Source organism: Clupea harengus, chromosome 6 (assembly GCF_900700415.2).
Source record: "Clupea harengus chromosome 6, Ch_v2.0.2, whole genome shotgun sequence".
Lineage (NCBI taxonomy): Eukaryota > Metazoa > Chordata > Actinopteri > Clupeiformes > Clupeidae > Clupea > Clupea harengus.
In genome coordinates, this window is record NC_045157.1 from 25,248,280 (window position 1) to 25,266,562 (window position 18,283).

The window sequence follows — 18,283 nt, forward strand, 5'->3', positions numbered from 1 at the left end:
AGCACTTGCATTGTGGTCTCTCCTGCTCAAGCTCAGCATCTCCATAAAGCACAGGCATTTAAACAACTCAGACATGTCATGTTGCACATTGCTTTGTTGCACTGTTCTAAACTCTTTATTATCAATAACAAATATAATTATTTTTCGCTTAACCTACAGTCTGCTCTTATCACTGATTTTATAAACCACCATAATGTGTTACTGTGCAGATTAAATGTAGGCTATGCGGCTAAGCTAAACGTTGCTAGTTGGAGCTCAACTACTGTCATATGTTACTTTGTTAGCATGCTCCTGTCTTCTTCTCCGTTTTCTTCAGTTGTCTGTAGCACCTTAAAGCGCCACCAACAGGCGTGGGGGATGTACTACAGCTGAGTCAATCGGATTCGCTGGGTTCATGTGCACGCAATTTAAAAAGTTGATATGTGTGAAAAATGAACCCGGGTTCAGGCAAACTAGGCTTCGTCTGCATGAGGTCTTAGAAGAAACACTAAACAAAGCAGAACTTTACTCCTGGATCCGACACTGCAGCTCAGTCTTAAACAAGAAACACAGAAAAAGTTGACTTCAACATGCAAGATGTAATTTGCCAAATCTGTTCTGGGATAGTGTATTTGAAGTGATGAGACCATCAACTGAAACTGGCATGGCATGAAAGGTACCATCCCCACATGCTGTGGGAACTAGCAGTCTTGACTGTATGACTGACATCATGGATTCTTTTAAACACCAGGAGATTTTGGAGCAGAATGTGATGCCCTTGCTGTGTACATTGAAAGTTGATGATCAATGGATTTTCCAGCAAGAAAGGGATTTCAAGAACATACCCAAGAGAACTAAAACATAGCTCACAGATCATACCCAAGATAACTAAAACATAGCTCACAGATCATACCCAAGATAACTAAAACATAGCTCAAAGATCATACCCAAGAGAACTAAAACATAGCTCAAAGATCATACCCAAGATAACTAAAACATAGCTCAAAGATCATACATGGAATGGCCTACAGACTACAGATCCAGTTGAAAAACTTTGGCAGCAATGACATTACGGAATTCAATGAGTTGGAAGCTTTTACACAAGGAATAGGCCAAGACATTGACGATTTTAGATCTCATTTTAGTTTATTTGTAAAGTCAACTTAAGTTTTGCCAAAGTTAGTTTGCTAAAGTTGAGATATTTTATTTTGATATCTATTTTTTTTTTTATTATCACCAAAAAAACACCAGAATATTTTGATAGCTTAGAAGGCTGAATAATGTTGAGTTAAGCTGTATATTTTAATGTATTAAGTTAACATAGTGTTTAAATATATCATTTGGAAAATATTTGTATAGCCAATTGATAGTAAAAAATATTAAGATAAAAGTAGAAAAATCCTGTACCTTATATCCAGCACATTGAAATATAACTAAATATATTCAAAACCCCTGTTGAACAGGATGACATATATTAAGTGCTTGCATTACAAGGACCGCTAAGAGAGGGATATCCAGCGTACTACAACAACACCATGTCACTGCAAAAAACAGAATAGAACAAATGAATTTTGTATGCAAATCAGTTAACATGTGTTTGCTTACCTGCTACGCCGAGCCGTGCCGTCTTGCTGCTTATAGTGCCAAGGTTATGGATGAATGCCACACATTGGTAAACACCCTCATCAGGCTTGTTATGTTTCGAGTGGACCACTGAGGAGATGAACAATGAGCCATTCTCCAGGAGGAGTCGTCGTTCGTCTGCCTGCAGACTCAGGTAGCTACCATCTTTCTTCCACTCTATGCGAGCAGGTTCTGGGCTGTCCACTGAGCAATTTAGCAAGGCTGGTCCACCCCGTACCACCACGAGGTCCATCGGCTCCACAGAAAAGCCAAATGAGATGAATTGAGGCACCGCTGACTCTCCTGAAAAAAAGAACATTCCAATCAAACAGCATGTCAACAAGAGTCTAAAAATGATGGCCTAAGGCGGTAAGAATGGAAAAGATTATGTGATTAAAAATAGGCTTCACTGGGTTTTAAACACCAAAGAAATGTTCAGGACAGAACCTCAAATTAAGGGTTCCTTGGACCCTTCTGGTTATCAACATTCCAGTCCATTCACTTTTAAAAAAAAGTCATCCAAAAAACAACTGCATTCTCACATTATTTGCAATTGCTTTCAGCAATTGGCTTAGCATAAGAACATAAACTCTGCAACAACATCCAATTAAGGTCCATTCCCATCATTCACAGGCAACTCAACACTGATCATTTTTAATGGAGTGAGGTCATGAGCTGACAAACTGAATTGTGGTTCCGTTGCTTCCCTTTGCTCACGTAACTTCCCCTACGAAGTTCAACTGTTCAATCTCCAGTGCAGGCGTCAGCCTATCAAATCACGTCATGTTAATATTAGGGCTGTCAGCGTTAACGCGTTAATCTACGCGATTAATGCGGCAGCGATTAACGCGATAAAATATTTTAACGCAATTAACGCAACTTTAATGTATTTATTTATTTATTTTTTTAATGCCTTTATTTGGATAGGACATGGAGTTATGACAGGAAGCGAGGCGGAGAGAGGATTGGGAATTACATCAGGCCAGACTTTTTTTTCTTTTTCTATCAGATATTTTATGGGAGCGATGAGGGACAGGTGGGGCTTGAATAGCCCCCCTTGTTCAAAGTAGGGAAAGACAGAAAAAGTTTGAGAACCACTGTGGTAGTTGAAGATGGAGAGAGCTGAGGGATTGTTGGGCGGAAAGTCTCTGTTTAAGAGCCAAAATGACGGAACAATTGACAAAACTAAAGTTGTATGTATTTGTCAAGCTGAATTTAGCTATCACAGAAGCAGCTCATCTTGAAGTTATCACCTTAATGCAAAGCACCTGACAGAAAGCAGTCCCAGGTTAGATGATCGCCAACCCACACTCCATGACTTCTCTAGGAAAATAACTAGACCAGTCCGTGAAAAAGTTGCCATTTGGGTTGCCGGTGACTGTCGGCCCATCAACATAGTTGAGGACAGTGGGCTGATTGAGGTGATTCGAATTGCTTCAGGGGAAATTCTTACGATTTACCGTCGAGGGGCACCATTGTGTTTAAAAAAAAAACTACAATTAAACAACAGTGTCTAAAATACACGCTGTATGAAGTGATTACTCGTTAATTTATAAGATTTAGTCTTAAGAAGAAAAAAAAACTTTAATCGCGATTAATTAATTTCAAAATGTGCGATTAATTAGTTAAAAAAAATAATCTATTGACAGCCCTAGTTAATATGTGTTCCATACACTGCGGCAAATTCAAAATGGAGGAGAAGCTCATCATCATGGTAGGAAAAGGCAACAGCTTTTGCAGTGTCAGGTTAAACTGTGAGCAAGCTAACTACCCACATAACTAGTCAGTCTAAGTAGATGGCTCGATAGAAGTTGACCCATCAATCGGTGGTTGCGTTCAATTTCGAATTGAAGTTTGCAATCTCATGGAATTGTAAAGAAAAACAACTGCAGGATGATGCTCTTACATTTGGTATGTTTGCATATTAGTGAACACTGAGCATGCACCTCCTCAAGATGAGTATCTTATTTCTATAATCTCAGATTTGATCAACACATTCCCAAATGCCAGACAAGCCCGGCGTGGCCGTGGCTGCGCCCAGCGTGTGAGTGGTACGTTTCTCAGTATGTCATATCATGTGCACTGCATCGCCCTGGACATCAGGTTTGCAAATGTGGCTCCGCCTTTTTTCCTTTTAGAACCCTCAAATTCTACACCAGAGTTGGGGGAATTTGGGTGGACACGTGATGTGCTCTTCAAATTTAAAGAGGATGAGCAGAATACATTTTAGTGTTTGGGTCAAGTAAACTGGGCCAAGACCAGAGTGCAACCAGTTGACTTCATTCTTAGGACTGCTGCTACATGAATTATTTTTTTTCTAGTTTTACAATATCCAAGACACACTATGTGTTTCAGTGTGATATTACTGTACCTGCAGGCAACAGTAATCTAAACCTACAGGTTTCCTACAAGTGATTCAACTGGATTTTCTATTTGTGATTTCCTGTGGGAATTCTCCAAATAGTGAACATTTTCAAAATGGCCACAGTTTTAACCAGATTTTTTTTGGCCACAAGTATCCCAACAAAGCCTCTCAAAATCCTTGTGGAACTGGCAACAGTAAAAAGACTTCCAGTTATTAAAACGTTTAGGCCAATAGATTGCCTTCAGGTACATGTACATTTATATCACATCAGGGCAGGAAAGTCTATCAAACCTGGTCATCCGTAGAGCCCCTCCTATATCAAAGGATTCAGAACTTTAACATACCTTAAACTGACTAACTGTGATGAGAGCTTACCTACATCAACTACTGACCAGGAAGAAGAAAATTCAGAAAAATAACTAGAGAAATTTAACTGACATGCTCTCTAGATGAGTGAGCATGGAATGACCTAACAGCCTATTCAAAGTTAGCACATTCTATAGCTGTATTCTTTTCTGGGACAATTTCAGCACCTCCAACGAGGAAAAAAGTTCTGTAATTAGCTGTTCCATTTTCCTGTGATATAAAATGGACAGAGCCTAGGAAATGTTATTACAAAAGATGATAAACGTGTTGGGTGTAGCAGGATGGGAGGACCTGCTTTCTCATGTTAAAAATAGAAAAAAGCTAACACCTTTTTAAAAAATATCATATTTGTGACTTCTATTTTCCATTCTGTATGCATAGCTAAGGGTCTGATTTCCAGTGCAGTTGCATGCGTTTCGCACAGAATGGTAGGCCTACTGCAGGTAGATCTCAAATACACTACCAGTCAAAAGTTGCACAACCCCAGTTTTTCACTACTCTCAACAAACCTGTTAGAAACCCAATACATTATTAGACCCAAATTTCCACTCAATTCCCAAAATGGATCCACATAATCTCACATAGTTGTATTGTTGCTGCCCATCATGCACATCTTATGAAGTTAGCCTAATCAGTGTAAGGCTCTACCCTGTCATGCATAGGAAAATGGCATTAACTAGTGGCCTATGTCTTCAAAAGTACACAAAGATGGAACTTTATTAATATACCGGACCCACAAGAACATGAAACCAGCGTTGGAAATACACGAGGGCAAAGGGCAAAACTGCTCCCAAGAAATATAATTTTGCCCCTGATATCACTAGGAGAGGGGCAAAAAATGCCCCCATAATTTCCTAATAATTTGCCACTTGATGACAATTGCTCATATACTGTAAGCCTAAATGAGTATATTTATTATTTTGAACAAAGGTTAAATGTTATTTCACAAGTTTCAAAAAGTGCCCCCAATTTTTTTTAAATGCCCCTGTATTTTAGTCAGTGGGGGCAAAAATTGCCCCCTAAAAAATATGTAAATGTCCTACCCTGCATGAAACTGAAAAAAAAGCAAATGCATAAACAAATTCAGTGTCAAACTAATTCAGTGTCAAACAAATTCAGTGTCAATGCAGCACGTTTGTATGAGAGGTTTCTGCAAATGACAACACATTCATTTCACAAGGGTGTAAAACAGATGGCAACATGTCCACTGCTGCAAGCAGGGAACTGGATGCTGCTGCAGATCGTCAGCAGAACCACATTCTAAATCATTACCATGCTCAGAGGCAAAGGGAAGCAGGCAAGCTTGGCTCTCAGTGACACTGAGCTCTTGGCAAAAAACGCATGCTGACCATCTGCCAACAGTCACTCCTGCATCTCACAACAAAAGACAGGAGGGGCTTCGTGCGACCCACCAACCTCCCCCTCCTACTAAACAGCCACCTGTTTTTCTAACTAGGTGAGGGAGACTCACCACAATAATTGATGAATGAAAAGGCAGGAGAGCAGATTTTACAGACCAGCAACCTGCATGGTCAACTCAATTAAATGTAGATTAAAATCAGGCAACAAATGGGATTAGTGACCTTTGGCAGTCCTGTAACCGACTACTCAAATTGATGTTCGTGTCTTTGGCCTTTTCAAACCATTATATTTTAGATCCACCCAAAAGCAGCCAGAGGAAAGTATTGAGAATGTGCCAATATTTGGTATCTCATTCTGGCTTTGGCTCTGTCATCCGCCCCTAATCCAAGACCAGACAGACTGAATGAAAAAACACTGTGCCACCTTGTTCAAGTTTCACCTCTCTCCAAGAGTAAGAGATGCCAAAATGAGGATTACCTTCCTCTTAATCCCTTTCCAGTAGCACTTGTGCCACATGCACAAAAGTACTGTGAGATCTCTCAGTAAAGAACACAAAACCTGAGCTGTGTTTAACACAGTCCAGCCTGACCCATCCAGCAGCCCTAAAAGATCTTTAACAACTTACACAATGTAACACTTAACGCAATGTTATTTTCACCATAGTTCAGGTAATAATGCATCAATTAGTTGTAGAAATAGTTCATGTATAAAAATACAATGCATTTAGATGTGCTAATGGATACAGAATCTCTGTCCAGGCAATTCCACTCCATATTTGTCTCAATGGCTATTCTGTATGTACAATTCTACTTTTTTAGTACTTTCACGGATTTGACAGCATCACCCTCTTTCAACTGGACAACATTTGATGCCCTGTTGTACTGGATTATTGAAGAGAAACAATTCTGAGCTTTTCTGGCCTACAGCTCAATAAATCTATCAAAAGCATGTCATTTGGAGCCCTTATTCCATTATGACATTTATCACACCTACTCTCCCCACCCATGTGCCCCTCCACCCATTGTCTTCCTGCTGTGTTTCAAATGGAAAAAATATACTCATGTCTATTTTCATGTGAGCCACTTCCTTCCCACTGTACCTTTAAACTCTCAAATAACTTTCTAATCTATTTGTAATAACCGAGCACAAGGATTATGCTGCAGTGATCTATGCATGCCACAGATAATCAGGCAATTACTACACAATAATTAGGTTTTATGTAAAGGACACACTACACAGACTGTAGTGTGATCTTATTCAAATCTAACAATGAATTTGGACTTAACCACAGGGCTATCCACTAATGCGTTGTTGCATTGAATCTGTCATGAGTGTGTGTGTGTTTCCCCTATGTGTATGGTCCCTATTCAGAGCTTGATTTCACAATTTTGTATGCACTGTGCATTGTGGTAGTAATTTCAATCCCTGATCATATAGTTCAGACTTTCTATTTGTATTAGATTTTCTAAAAGGAAAATGTTGTGTTCCAGATGAACTAGGGTGTGTGTGTGAACTGTGGCTGCCTCAGCAAGAGATTTCAGCATTTGCAACAGTCATCACCGACTTCAACGTAGAGAGTTGTGACTAATTAAGCCATAAGTAGGTACTACTATGCTATGATTAGGTTTGTCAAACCATAACACTCTTCATAACATGCTTCACTAGGGCACTGTCACCATCAACAAACAAAAATGAATTTCATTGCATTTGTTTACATTTCATGGCCCACAAATGGATATACTTGCACAACACATCTGAAAAGTATACAGAAGAACTGTTCTTTTTTTCTTTTTTTCTCCGAATGACATCTTTATGGTTGCTCTGGAACCATTCGTATTCTCGAAAAGCAAACTACATTGCGCCTTTGAGGCTTCAAAACTCATTAACTACAAGTATCTTCTTTTCTTGTACTATACTCTTTTCAAGTCCTGCAATAACAATGCTACAAATCAGTGAAAGCTCTGATTACAGAGACAATCGGACAGACCAATAATCTGTCAACCCCCCCTGGTCCATTCACTAGTCAGATCAGAGCTAGCCTGCAAACACAACATGCACATAAATCACATTTAATATGGCTTCATGAAGTCTACACTTATTGTCAAGTTCTTAAGCTCACGTTTGAGTCGGGGGCGTTTGGGATAAGAAGTCTATGGTATTCAGGCATCTGTGGTGACTTCTGAAGAAAGACAATGAAGCACACAAGGTCTCTACTGGTTGAAAGAGGAGAGACTGCTCCAACATGTTCAATGGAGGAGACATTTGACACCGCAGCAAGAGACATCAAAGTATGCGGCTACACACAGGTCTGTTACTAATTTACTTGAAACTAGATGCGCCCTCACTCCCTTAAATAACTTGGTTCAAAAATAAATGTACAAGCTGACTGAAGAGTTTGGAGGAACCCACGCCTGTGACGAGGGCTATAAAGGAGCAGCATGGGTTAAATGAGGAAAGCACAAGTTTATGTAAATACTCCACTGTTTGGACTGTTGGACAGCTCTCCTAGGCTTCGCATCTAGAATGGTTTAGACTAGGCTATATTCTCCCCAACAGCAAAACCACAAATATTTTTCAAGAAAACTACACAATAAAACTTTGCACTCTGTGCTTTTCGCACTAATTTCACTAAGTTCTGTAAGGAACAAGTAAGGGTTTGGACCACACTGCAGGGATAAAATAGGGTGAGACCAAGCAGAGCGGCCCATTATTAGAGGGGTTTGCCATGCCATCTCACCCCTCCTCCATTCTGGGCCCTCTACACCCGGCTGTCGTTCCACTGGGATGCCCAGGAATGCCACTCACTCATTCATTCTGCCCCTCTCTAGTTCCCCATAACAGTCTTTATTGTCGTTTGTTGTTCCCATCTCAGCTTAGCTCAGTGCCAAAAGCACACAAGTTCTAGCCGCATTAGTGTTCACAGAGGGAAATTTAACATATAGAATAAATAAATGGGGTACAATCAATGTCAGATTTTGATAATAAAATATAGATATGCACACCTCTATGTTGTGTACATGAACAGATAAATGAAATGTAAACAGTGGTTTCAGATCTTTAACTAAGTGTAATGCTGCAAGACTTTCTATGTGTTTTTGTTTATTCCACTCCTTCTCACCCACCATGTTCCCAGAAAACGTCTGGCAGTGCCATCCCTTTACAGCAGGCAATCATACACCAGACTCTTCATTTGTGGTCCCTCAATGGTGGAATGAGCTACCCAACAGAGCTCACAGGACCCATCTCTATGACCTCATCTCTTTCACCTCCTTCCCTAGTACTCCTTCCCAACCGTGGAGGCATTACATTGCATTCAGAAAGTTCAGACCCCTTCATATTTCCCACATTTTGGGACTTACCCAAAATGAAAGTTCAGCCACTCTTTTTGGATATTAAGATCCGTCTGAATATTGACATAACCTGCTGAATGACTAGATAGCTAACCCTATCTTCCGAATCCATGTTTCTATGGGCAGTTACAAGTTTAATATGGATGGTACCATTAAAAAAAAATGGGGAGATAACTCGTCCCAAACGCTCACTTTTGGAACTGGCCTGTTCTCTCCACCGATTCTGAGCGTGAACATGGCAGACTGGGAAGGTAGTAGTTTACTGTGAAAATCCCAGTACATCTGTATGCTACATCAAAAGGAAAGCAAGCAAAATCTAGAAAATAGTCTAGAGAAGACATACAGTGCCCAAGGAAGAGGAATAAAGGTCCAGGTATATCCAGGTGAATAAAACATGAATGCTTCCTCCTTAGTACACCAGCACTCTTCTTATCTGTGAACAAACAGGCACTGCTTCACTTCCATACGGAATGTTGCCGCCCGTTAATCAAACACAAAACATTGCTGGACAGGGCAAGTGAAGGGAGAGCAGGGGAGGGGGTGTCATCTCGACCCAAGCTGTACTCCCATTTAATCATATTAACATTGTCCAGTCCAGGGCAATTGCTCCATAGCCAAAAAAATCCAAACAGGCTAACCTAATCTAAACCATCATACCCTCCACCTCTGACACACACACACACACACACACACACACACACACACAAAAAACATGGGGGTATAATACATTTCATTTCCTCAAAATGTAGTGTCAATCACATAGCCTTAAACATGTCTCTATCTATGCACTTTATACATTTTATATGCAGACCAGGCTGATTGCTTGGCCAAACTAATGTGCTGTTCAGCTTGAAAGACAAAACATATTTCCATGTTACACAGTTATGCATTGTGTCCAGACTTGGCTGGATAGTTACAAAACTCTAAAATGCAACATGAGAGGGCTATCACAATGGAATATGATGGCCTATATGACAAACTTGCAGCAGAAAAAAATGTCCTGGAAATGTCTATTTTCAAACAATGACAGAAGTCTCAGACACCATTCTCCACAACACTGGTCCAGGTCCAGCATTAGCTGGCAGTAATGCGAGTCAAGATCCAGGCTCCCCTCAATAGATGATGCCGCTTCCTAGATAACACTCAAACCCAACCTATTATGAATCCAACTTTTTGCTTCAAAATCTGGCTTTGTTATTTTCTGTCAGTAGACACCCTAATCATCCCTTTCAGAGAATATGGCATGGCCAAATCAAGCCATAAACAATTGCAGGCAATCAACATATTGCATCATGAGAACAAAATGGGGGGGGATGTAATTTGATTGACTCTATCTTTAACCATGACTTTAACCATGAAATGTTCCATTCAACTGTAGTTGCTATGCTGGACATCTTTGCTGGCAATGCTGACTGTCTCGCGTATTTTACACTTCTTGAGGAGGTGCATGCTCAGTGTTCACTAACAGTTACCAGTGGGAATACAAGACATGACTTGGCAGAGATAAAAATAAACATCTAATTTGTTACCCATTTCGCGTTGTTTGTACCTGGTATTGTGAAAGTTCATACAGATTACAGATTTAAATTTTATATCTTGAATAAACGTATTTGGTCCTGCAAACATTGGACGAAAGTGCTGATGTGACTTGTACTTGACAACCTTATCAATTTGAAATTGAATTATAAATGTGTCAATTCACAGGCTGTAGAGTATACTAAATCTACAGTCTGGCAATTATACAATATTTTACAACATGTTTTTTATTTTACATGGCTGTATTAATTCCAGCTGTCAACATGCAAAACTGTACAGTCAAACATTTCTGTGTTAAAAAGCAGACACTAGCACTCTACTCTTATTTTATGCATTTATCAATTCAACTTCAAAATATATCTCTGCCTTGAAAATAAATTGAAATGGTTGGAATCAGTTACATAGAGAGTACCGGACAAGACACCAGTGTTCCAGTGTTCAGGACAAGACACACTTGCTCTCCAGTTCTCTTGGGTCCTGAATGCCATGGCCCAGATGCAGAGCAGGTCTATCCATAATCACAAAAACAATCCTGCCTGGACAATTACTGCCATGTAAATCAGTGCGAAGCAGAGAGAAAATACTGCAAAGCACTTACAAGGACATTACCCACTGCAGTCACACCAGTGGCAGCAGAACAAAAACACCTCTCAGTTTCTCTTGGATCCCCTCCCCCGTGGTGCTCTGATGAGGGGGCTACAAGGATAGTGCTGCTGAGACATGGCAAGTAGGAGGCCACAAAAAGGATGATTGGGCGGGGATGGGAGCACAGCGCTGCTCTGGGACTCAATAGTTTCCATGGTAACTATCTAAATGTGACGGGACTCCAGAAATAAGAAGGAGAAGTCCCTAAACAGGCCTATATGACTGGTGTAGTCAAAAAAATGCATTTCACATCTTATGAATGGTAAATGCACACACATTTACTATTTGCTTACCGCCGTTTTCAACATTTGGCTTCTTGACGTTTCATACTGGCAAACTAACCAGCAGGATACCCTTGTGTCATTACAAAGTAAGTAATCTACTAACAGTGAAAATATGAGAGAGAGAGAGAGCGAGAGAGAGAGCGAGAGAGAGAGCGAGAGAGAGCGAGAAATCACATAGTCCAACTGGCAAGACTTCACTCAGCCTCTGACATTCAAGTGGAAGTGACTGAATTACTCCGAAACTCCGACTGAACTCCGAAAATCAAGAGCGTCACCACCAGACAAAGTCGTCTTTTTCATATATATGCTTCAAATAAAGACTGCCCACACTACTTTAAAAATATATCATACCTACTGGCAGAAAAAGGAGAAGGCAAAATGATGTCACATGTTTATGGGAGCTACTCTGGAATATATCTGTTCTACATCTTGTGTGTGTCTATGTGCTCCCTACAAGTAGACTGAGAGTAACACTCAGTACACTACACTTGTAGTTGGTGCTAACGGATGGAAGCCTGACGGGGACAAACTTCTCCAGGAATAACTAGGTAGTTACTAGTGTGTGAATATTTTAGTTTCCCCAACTTCCATTAGTTTCCCAGGGCAGCTTTCGCACAGCACTACATCCAAATGGTCCACCATCCACTCTCACACACAGCCAATTAAACATGATCAAGCTTGATTCTGATCACATTACTACCTGGGTAAATTTCTACGTAGCAGGTTCAAACCTTCTCAATAAGAGGACAAGCCCAAGATGGTCACAAGTATGGCTGAACGATTAATTGCATTTGCGATTTAATCGCGATATGATAGAACGCGATTTTCTAACCGCAACGTTCGCGATTAAAAAACGTGGTCACAAAAAAAAAAAAAAAAAAAATTATTTTTTAAGATGGTACATTTTGCACACAGTGTTTAAAAAGTGCATGCCTAGTGTTTATACTTAAAATTACTTTTTTTAAATTACTTAAATGCACAGTGGCAAAGCCACCGATTTGTTGTTCTTGTTTCTGTAATGAGCAGTTAAATAAAAATGTAAAATGTGGGAAAGAATATTTTACACTAAATGTATCTAATATTGTGTTGGTCATATTTAAATCATTCATTACGTTTTGTTGGAAAAAAAAGAGGATAAAAAAAAAAAAATCGCATATCGAATCGCAATCGCAATATTTTGGTAAAAAATCGCAATTAGATTATTTCCCCAAATCGTTCAGCCCTAGTCACAAGTCAAATAAAATATAAACGATAGAACACATCATAATCTCTTGAGTGGCTAGTTCAACGGAGTGGCATTACACCCGTCACTGTATTCACAACAGTGGTGTTAGGACTGAAACAGTGTTTCTCTGATCTATCCAAATAAATCCAACAGCAGAGGCAAGTAGCAAGCGGCTCCAGAATTAAGGCCAATGTTTTTATACCAAAGACAACAGCAAGTTGGGTGTCAAATAGCAAGCTGCTATTCTGTGAAGCCCTCCTGGGAACGTGGAAAAGCCTCTCCAGTAGCACAGCCAGAACAGACATATTATGAGGAAAATGTCATCGCTTCTTGCCAGTCAGATTAAACAAGAAAAACCTATTGAGAAATGGTGATACTTAAAATTCACAGCTGAAAAGAAAGCATGAACACAAACTTGCAATAGTCACTTGCAGTGGCTTGCCAGATTTAACATTTTCCTGATGTCCACATCCCCAATCTTCAAGTCCAAATATCCTATATTCAAATTTCAACATTCTTCACAATTTGTCATTCATTGAATTTAATTTGTGTACGGACTACTGTGTAATACTACGATGTACACCGACTAATGGTGTACAGTAGGGCTGTCACTTTTTCCAAAAGTTCGAACGAAATCGAACATACCCATAAATCATTCAAATTCATTCAAATGCAGCGAACTGCACTCTGAACAACACGATCTCTAGCATTAAATGTCGCCATGAAACAATGCAACATTTAAGATTGTACATTTATGGAATATTTCTTTTGTGGCCTGGATCATTGTGAATATTAGGTTATTATTTGCTAAACTGTAAGATCAACATTAACATTTCATTTATCAAGAGAACATGTATTTCAAAATAAAAATCGTTGCCCCTAATAATGTGAGGTTTGTTATAACGCAAAGTAGTGACTTGCCGTTAAAACAGCCCATTATAGTTATAATATGAGACCATATTCACACAAATGATTGAATTTCGAATAAAAAGTGACAGCCCTTATATACGGTCACACAGCATCACAGCTGGTTTATGTCCCTGTGTCATTATATAAGTAAGGCCATGTGATGTGAACACGGTGCTGGAAAGGCCATTAAATGCTGTTGAAGTGTTTAGTATGACATGGTGCCAATTTTAATTGCTGTTGCAGTCCAAAACGAATCACTTTGGCGGTTGACAAACCAGAGGATTCAAGAATTCTATTAGCCTACCTTTTCGCATACAATGAAACTGTAAAGGTTTTAGCCTAGCTCAAAGTCCATTGATGGTGGTCCCTACCCAAACTGATTACTTGCATATGAAGCCCTTATCCATCCAAACTGCATTTCAAAGTCTTTCTTACCCTCATTAAGGGAAAGGCTTCGGTGCAGTGGGGAAGGGAGTATATTTAAATAAACCGATTCCTCATTACTTTTAAATAACCCCTTAATTAATTGGTCCACATTAAAAAATGATTTTCATGCCTTTGATCAAAGCATGGGTTTTCACTTGAAAAGCTATTTCAGCTTTTTATACTTTTTATTTATCCTCAGCTATTCTTTACCACTTTAACAGAAAGAAAGCAAACCCCAGCACCAGGGCCAGAATTGAGAACAATATCACAGGCAAGGAGAGCTCATAAATATGCCCTAAATTCTTACAACCATGTGCTGCAGGCCAGAGCCAGACGTAAAAAGACTGTGCATGCTCAAGCACACACACACACACACACACACACAAATGCACCTTCCGTCTGAGCTAACTCTGCATCAACCACCATCCAGACATTAAAACGTTTCAGACATTCACTGCTTCGACATACAAAGCCATGCATAGGGCACACTGAATGCATGTCTGTGGTGGGACTTTCATAATTTGGCAAATTAAAAATGTCTCAACCCCATGTCTCCTGTTCAAATCACACCGGCTATAACATTTAGTGGGTAATCAGCAAATCCACTTCATAGAACAGGCCTTTTGAGATAAGGGTTCTCCATCCCTGAGCTATGTTCATACTAGAGAAGGCTTCTGTGCTGTGCCTTGGCCATGAAGCAGACTGGTGGGAGGAGCAAACTCTCTGGCTGGGAGGGGGAACAGACGCAATGGATCTCTATTAGATTGCAGAGGCAAGCCTTACCAGCCATACATGGTGATAAATTCCAGATACCCTGAGGAAACTGTGACTCAGATCTGATTACAAGGGCCAATACCCTCTTGCACATGTTTATTTTTGTGCCTTCAAGTCTTGAATGCATTTTGACCGAGACAGCAGACACATCAAAAATCCAATAACTGATGAACAATACACCCAGAGTTCATCTGATGGATACATCTGTTTGTCAGTGCATTTGATTATATGAGCTGACTGTGCAAGCCATACTAACAAGAGGAGTTCAGTCCTAAAAGGTTGTCTTCAATGAGCCCCTTGGCGTCCACAGTGTCTCCATGGAAACGATCACCATTAGGAGGCCAAACCAGCAGGTGATGGTAAAACGCAGGGGTTTGAGAAGAGGCTGCAGCAGCGCTCCAGTGGCCGAAATAAAGCAAATCAACTCTAAACACCTAAGGTGTACTCCCTCGTTTATACCAAGGAAAGAACAACTCCAAAGTAACAGTACCTTACAGGCCCATTTCTGATAAGAACCATTCTAAATCCCACTAACAGAGGACAAGAATAAATACCGTCATTGACTGAAAGTGTAAAAGGTGGTTACTGATTGGCCTTCACAGGCCTTAACCAACCAGAAACTTCAACTCTCAGCCCCTTTCCGCCATACCTCAATGTCAAAGATCAATCCGATCCGATCAAACAGTGGAACGCCATAGTGATACCAGCCCCCCCTACAACTCTCAAGGATAAGGCCTGTTTCACACCGCCTGTGGTCAGTTTATGTAATGTTTCAGGTATGATGTCAATATGACCATTAAAACATCTTTTTGCTGAGAACCACTTTCCTCATGCTTACCTCACCAGTGAAAAAGGGCTCTACGCCATAACTCCACTTGACTTGTGGCTGCGGCGTGTCTCACGCAGGCAGTGTGTTACCATGGGCACCGGAATGAAAATCAATATGTAATGCAGCAGCAACGCAATGCAAACAGTGTGAAATGATGGGTGAATGGACTAAAGTGAAATTTACTTAATAGAGTGGCAACTGAACATATAACCATAGGGCTTCACCAATGCATCTTTCACGTGTAAACATTCTAGTCAGCCTAAATCTGAGTATCTTCTTATGCCTTCTAATGTTAACCAGAAATACACAGATCAATGTAGTCATTATACTATGTTGTATGAACAATTTTCTACTCAAACCGCAGGATTTTTTTAATCATGTTGCATGTACTGCTGTCTTATATTTTTTTTTTCACTTTCTAGTTACACTGCTTGGGGCTTCTGTTATGTCCAATTGTCTTTCATTTTTCACTAAACATAACGAAAACCTCCATGTTTTTGTGCATTGTGTTAAACTGTTGTTTTCTCTTCTTCCCAAATGTCTGAGGCTTTTTTTCCTCCTTCTGTGTCCACAGCATTGCCCTGTTGCTCATGTTGACACTAAAAGAGGTGTCATCTAGTAATTGAAGCGCATGTGCATGTTCATTTTAGCATGGTACCAGCTGCGTTCTCACTTGCGCATACCGAGCACGAGTTTGATTGCAAGCAGACTCAGACCACCTCCTCCAGGCAGTCTCGGGTACCAGGGTCTGCTCCTAGGTTCTGAAAACAGCTCACACAAGCAAAACGAACCAAACTAACTGCTTAAAGGGACTCGAGTCCAAACCAAACGTTTCTAGTTTGAAAAAGCTTGTAAAATAAGAAAATGGCATTTATTATAGACATTAATGCAAGAAAACGTAATATATGTTTGTAAAACACGTGAATTGTCTTGAAGAGACAATCAGTTTAAGCGGTCAGTTAAAGAGGACTTGTCAGAACAGGGAGAAAAGGTAGGAAGTACCTAAGTAGGAAAACATCTTAGCAGGACTAAGCCCCTGGATGTTCTCACTTGTCATAGACTACTGCATGCAGTGGCATATATTTAAGGCGATGCAGGATGCAGTTGGAATGATAAGTAGAGCACAGCTTGGAGTCTCAACTGTAATCCAAACATCCGCTATCATTTCAGTATATTTTTCATCACGTATGTCATAAACAGCTCATTCATGTCTGTGGAAATCCATGACAGTCCTTCCTATCCAAGGCTTTACCATCAGGGAGCACTTAGCAGAGAGAGAGATCATGCTGGCCTATTGGACACTATTCCTCAGGGCCAGTAATGCATTGGAGAGGCTGGGTTGGAGAACAACAATCATGCACAACTGATTCACTGACACAGCAATATGTGCTTTCTTCAAGGTTTCTTTTATGTAATCAATGAGCTTCGATTACTCAAAGGGTGGGGAAGGAGACCTGGTAGCAGATTACTTTACATTCCGCTACCGGGATTCCATTTCAGTCACATCACAAGGCCAAGGAATATGAAGGGAAATGTCCTGGACAGAGAATACGTTTGCAGGCTTTAGGCCAGCTATGCTACACCAAGTCGAAATAGAAGCCTACATCATTTACCCTCATTTCATCTCAAAGCACCAGTAAAGCCCACTCTAAGCAGAGCAGCCTGTGTGTTCAATGTGAACAGCCCTGCAGTCAGGCTTCTCTGATATGTGTAGACTCCATGTGTGGTAGACACACAGCCACACTGCCAAACTGTTGGCTCAACTGTCCTTTTTTTCTAGGGCCCTATGAAATTAGTCCTATTAGTTTTTTCCAATTCTATTTTATATTTGTTGTTTCAATCTAACATGTTGTTTCAATCTAACATGTACTGAGTCCACCAGTTACATTCTACAATCCATGATTCAAATCCAATACACTTTTGTCATATTCAGCTAATTGCTCCTCATAGTCTGTTCTGTGTTCGTACAGTCCTGGCTCTGTAAATGGAAAACAAGGTGGCTCAGACTTGGCCATACACTATTCCAGCCAATCAACATGTTGCTTCTAGAGCACAGAAGGGAAGGGGTGTCGTTTGAACGGCTGTTGAGCTCGAATATCAGTATTCTTTCTCTAGAATTGCAGACTGTACCTTAAAATGTTGTGAAAACAAAACAGCAGTGTTAGTCAGTTGACCCACAATTTCAAACTTGAAGCAGAGAACAGCAGTTCTGGCTCAATATGTAACCAAATCCTAAACTCCAGATAGATGTTCACTCACAAATGTATGGAATGTGACTAGTGTTCATACATACATACATACATACATACATGTGCAGCCAACTTCATATATGTCACAATGTCCCAAGACAATTTTAACTGAGCTCCCAAAAATGTTATAATCTGAGACTGAGATGGTTAGCGCATGTTCAACGGGCTAATGATAATCATGTAGAACCTTTGCGTAGAACACGTAGAAATTAAAACACGACAGCACACTTACAAGGCCCCATGATATGTGAAGCAGAAAACAGATTTTCAGAATTCAGTCATTCAAATGAGTGTTACAATGAAACGAGGAATTGCGTGGAATTTGACTTTGGCAAATCAAATAATGGAAGAGAAATACATT

General features: G+C 40.2%; 1 protein-coding gene across 8 annotated transcripts in view; it reads right to left on the bottom strand.

Moving 5' to 3' along the window:
• neo1a (neogenin 1a) overlaps nt 1–18,283 on the bottom strand; it is an 84,203-nt gene that overhangs the window by 58,666 nt on the left and 7,254 nt on the right. For all 8 annotated transcript variants that reach the window (XM_031569535.2, XM_031569534.2, XM_012814913.3 and 5 more), the window contains exon 2: nt 1,585–1,905. In XM_031569535.2, the coding sequence (XP_031425395.1) occupies nt 1,585–1,905 (321 nt within the window). The remainder of the gene's footprint in view (nt 1–1,584; nt 1,906–18,283) is intronic.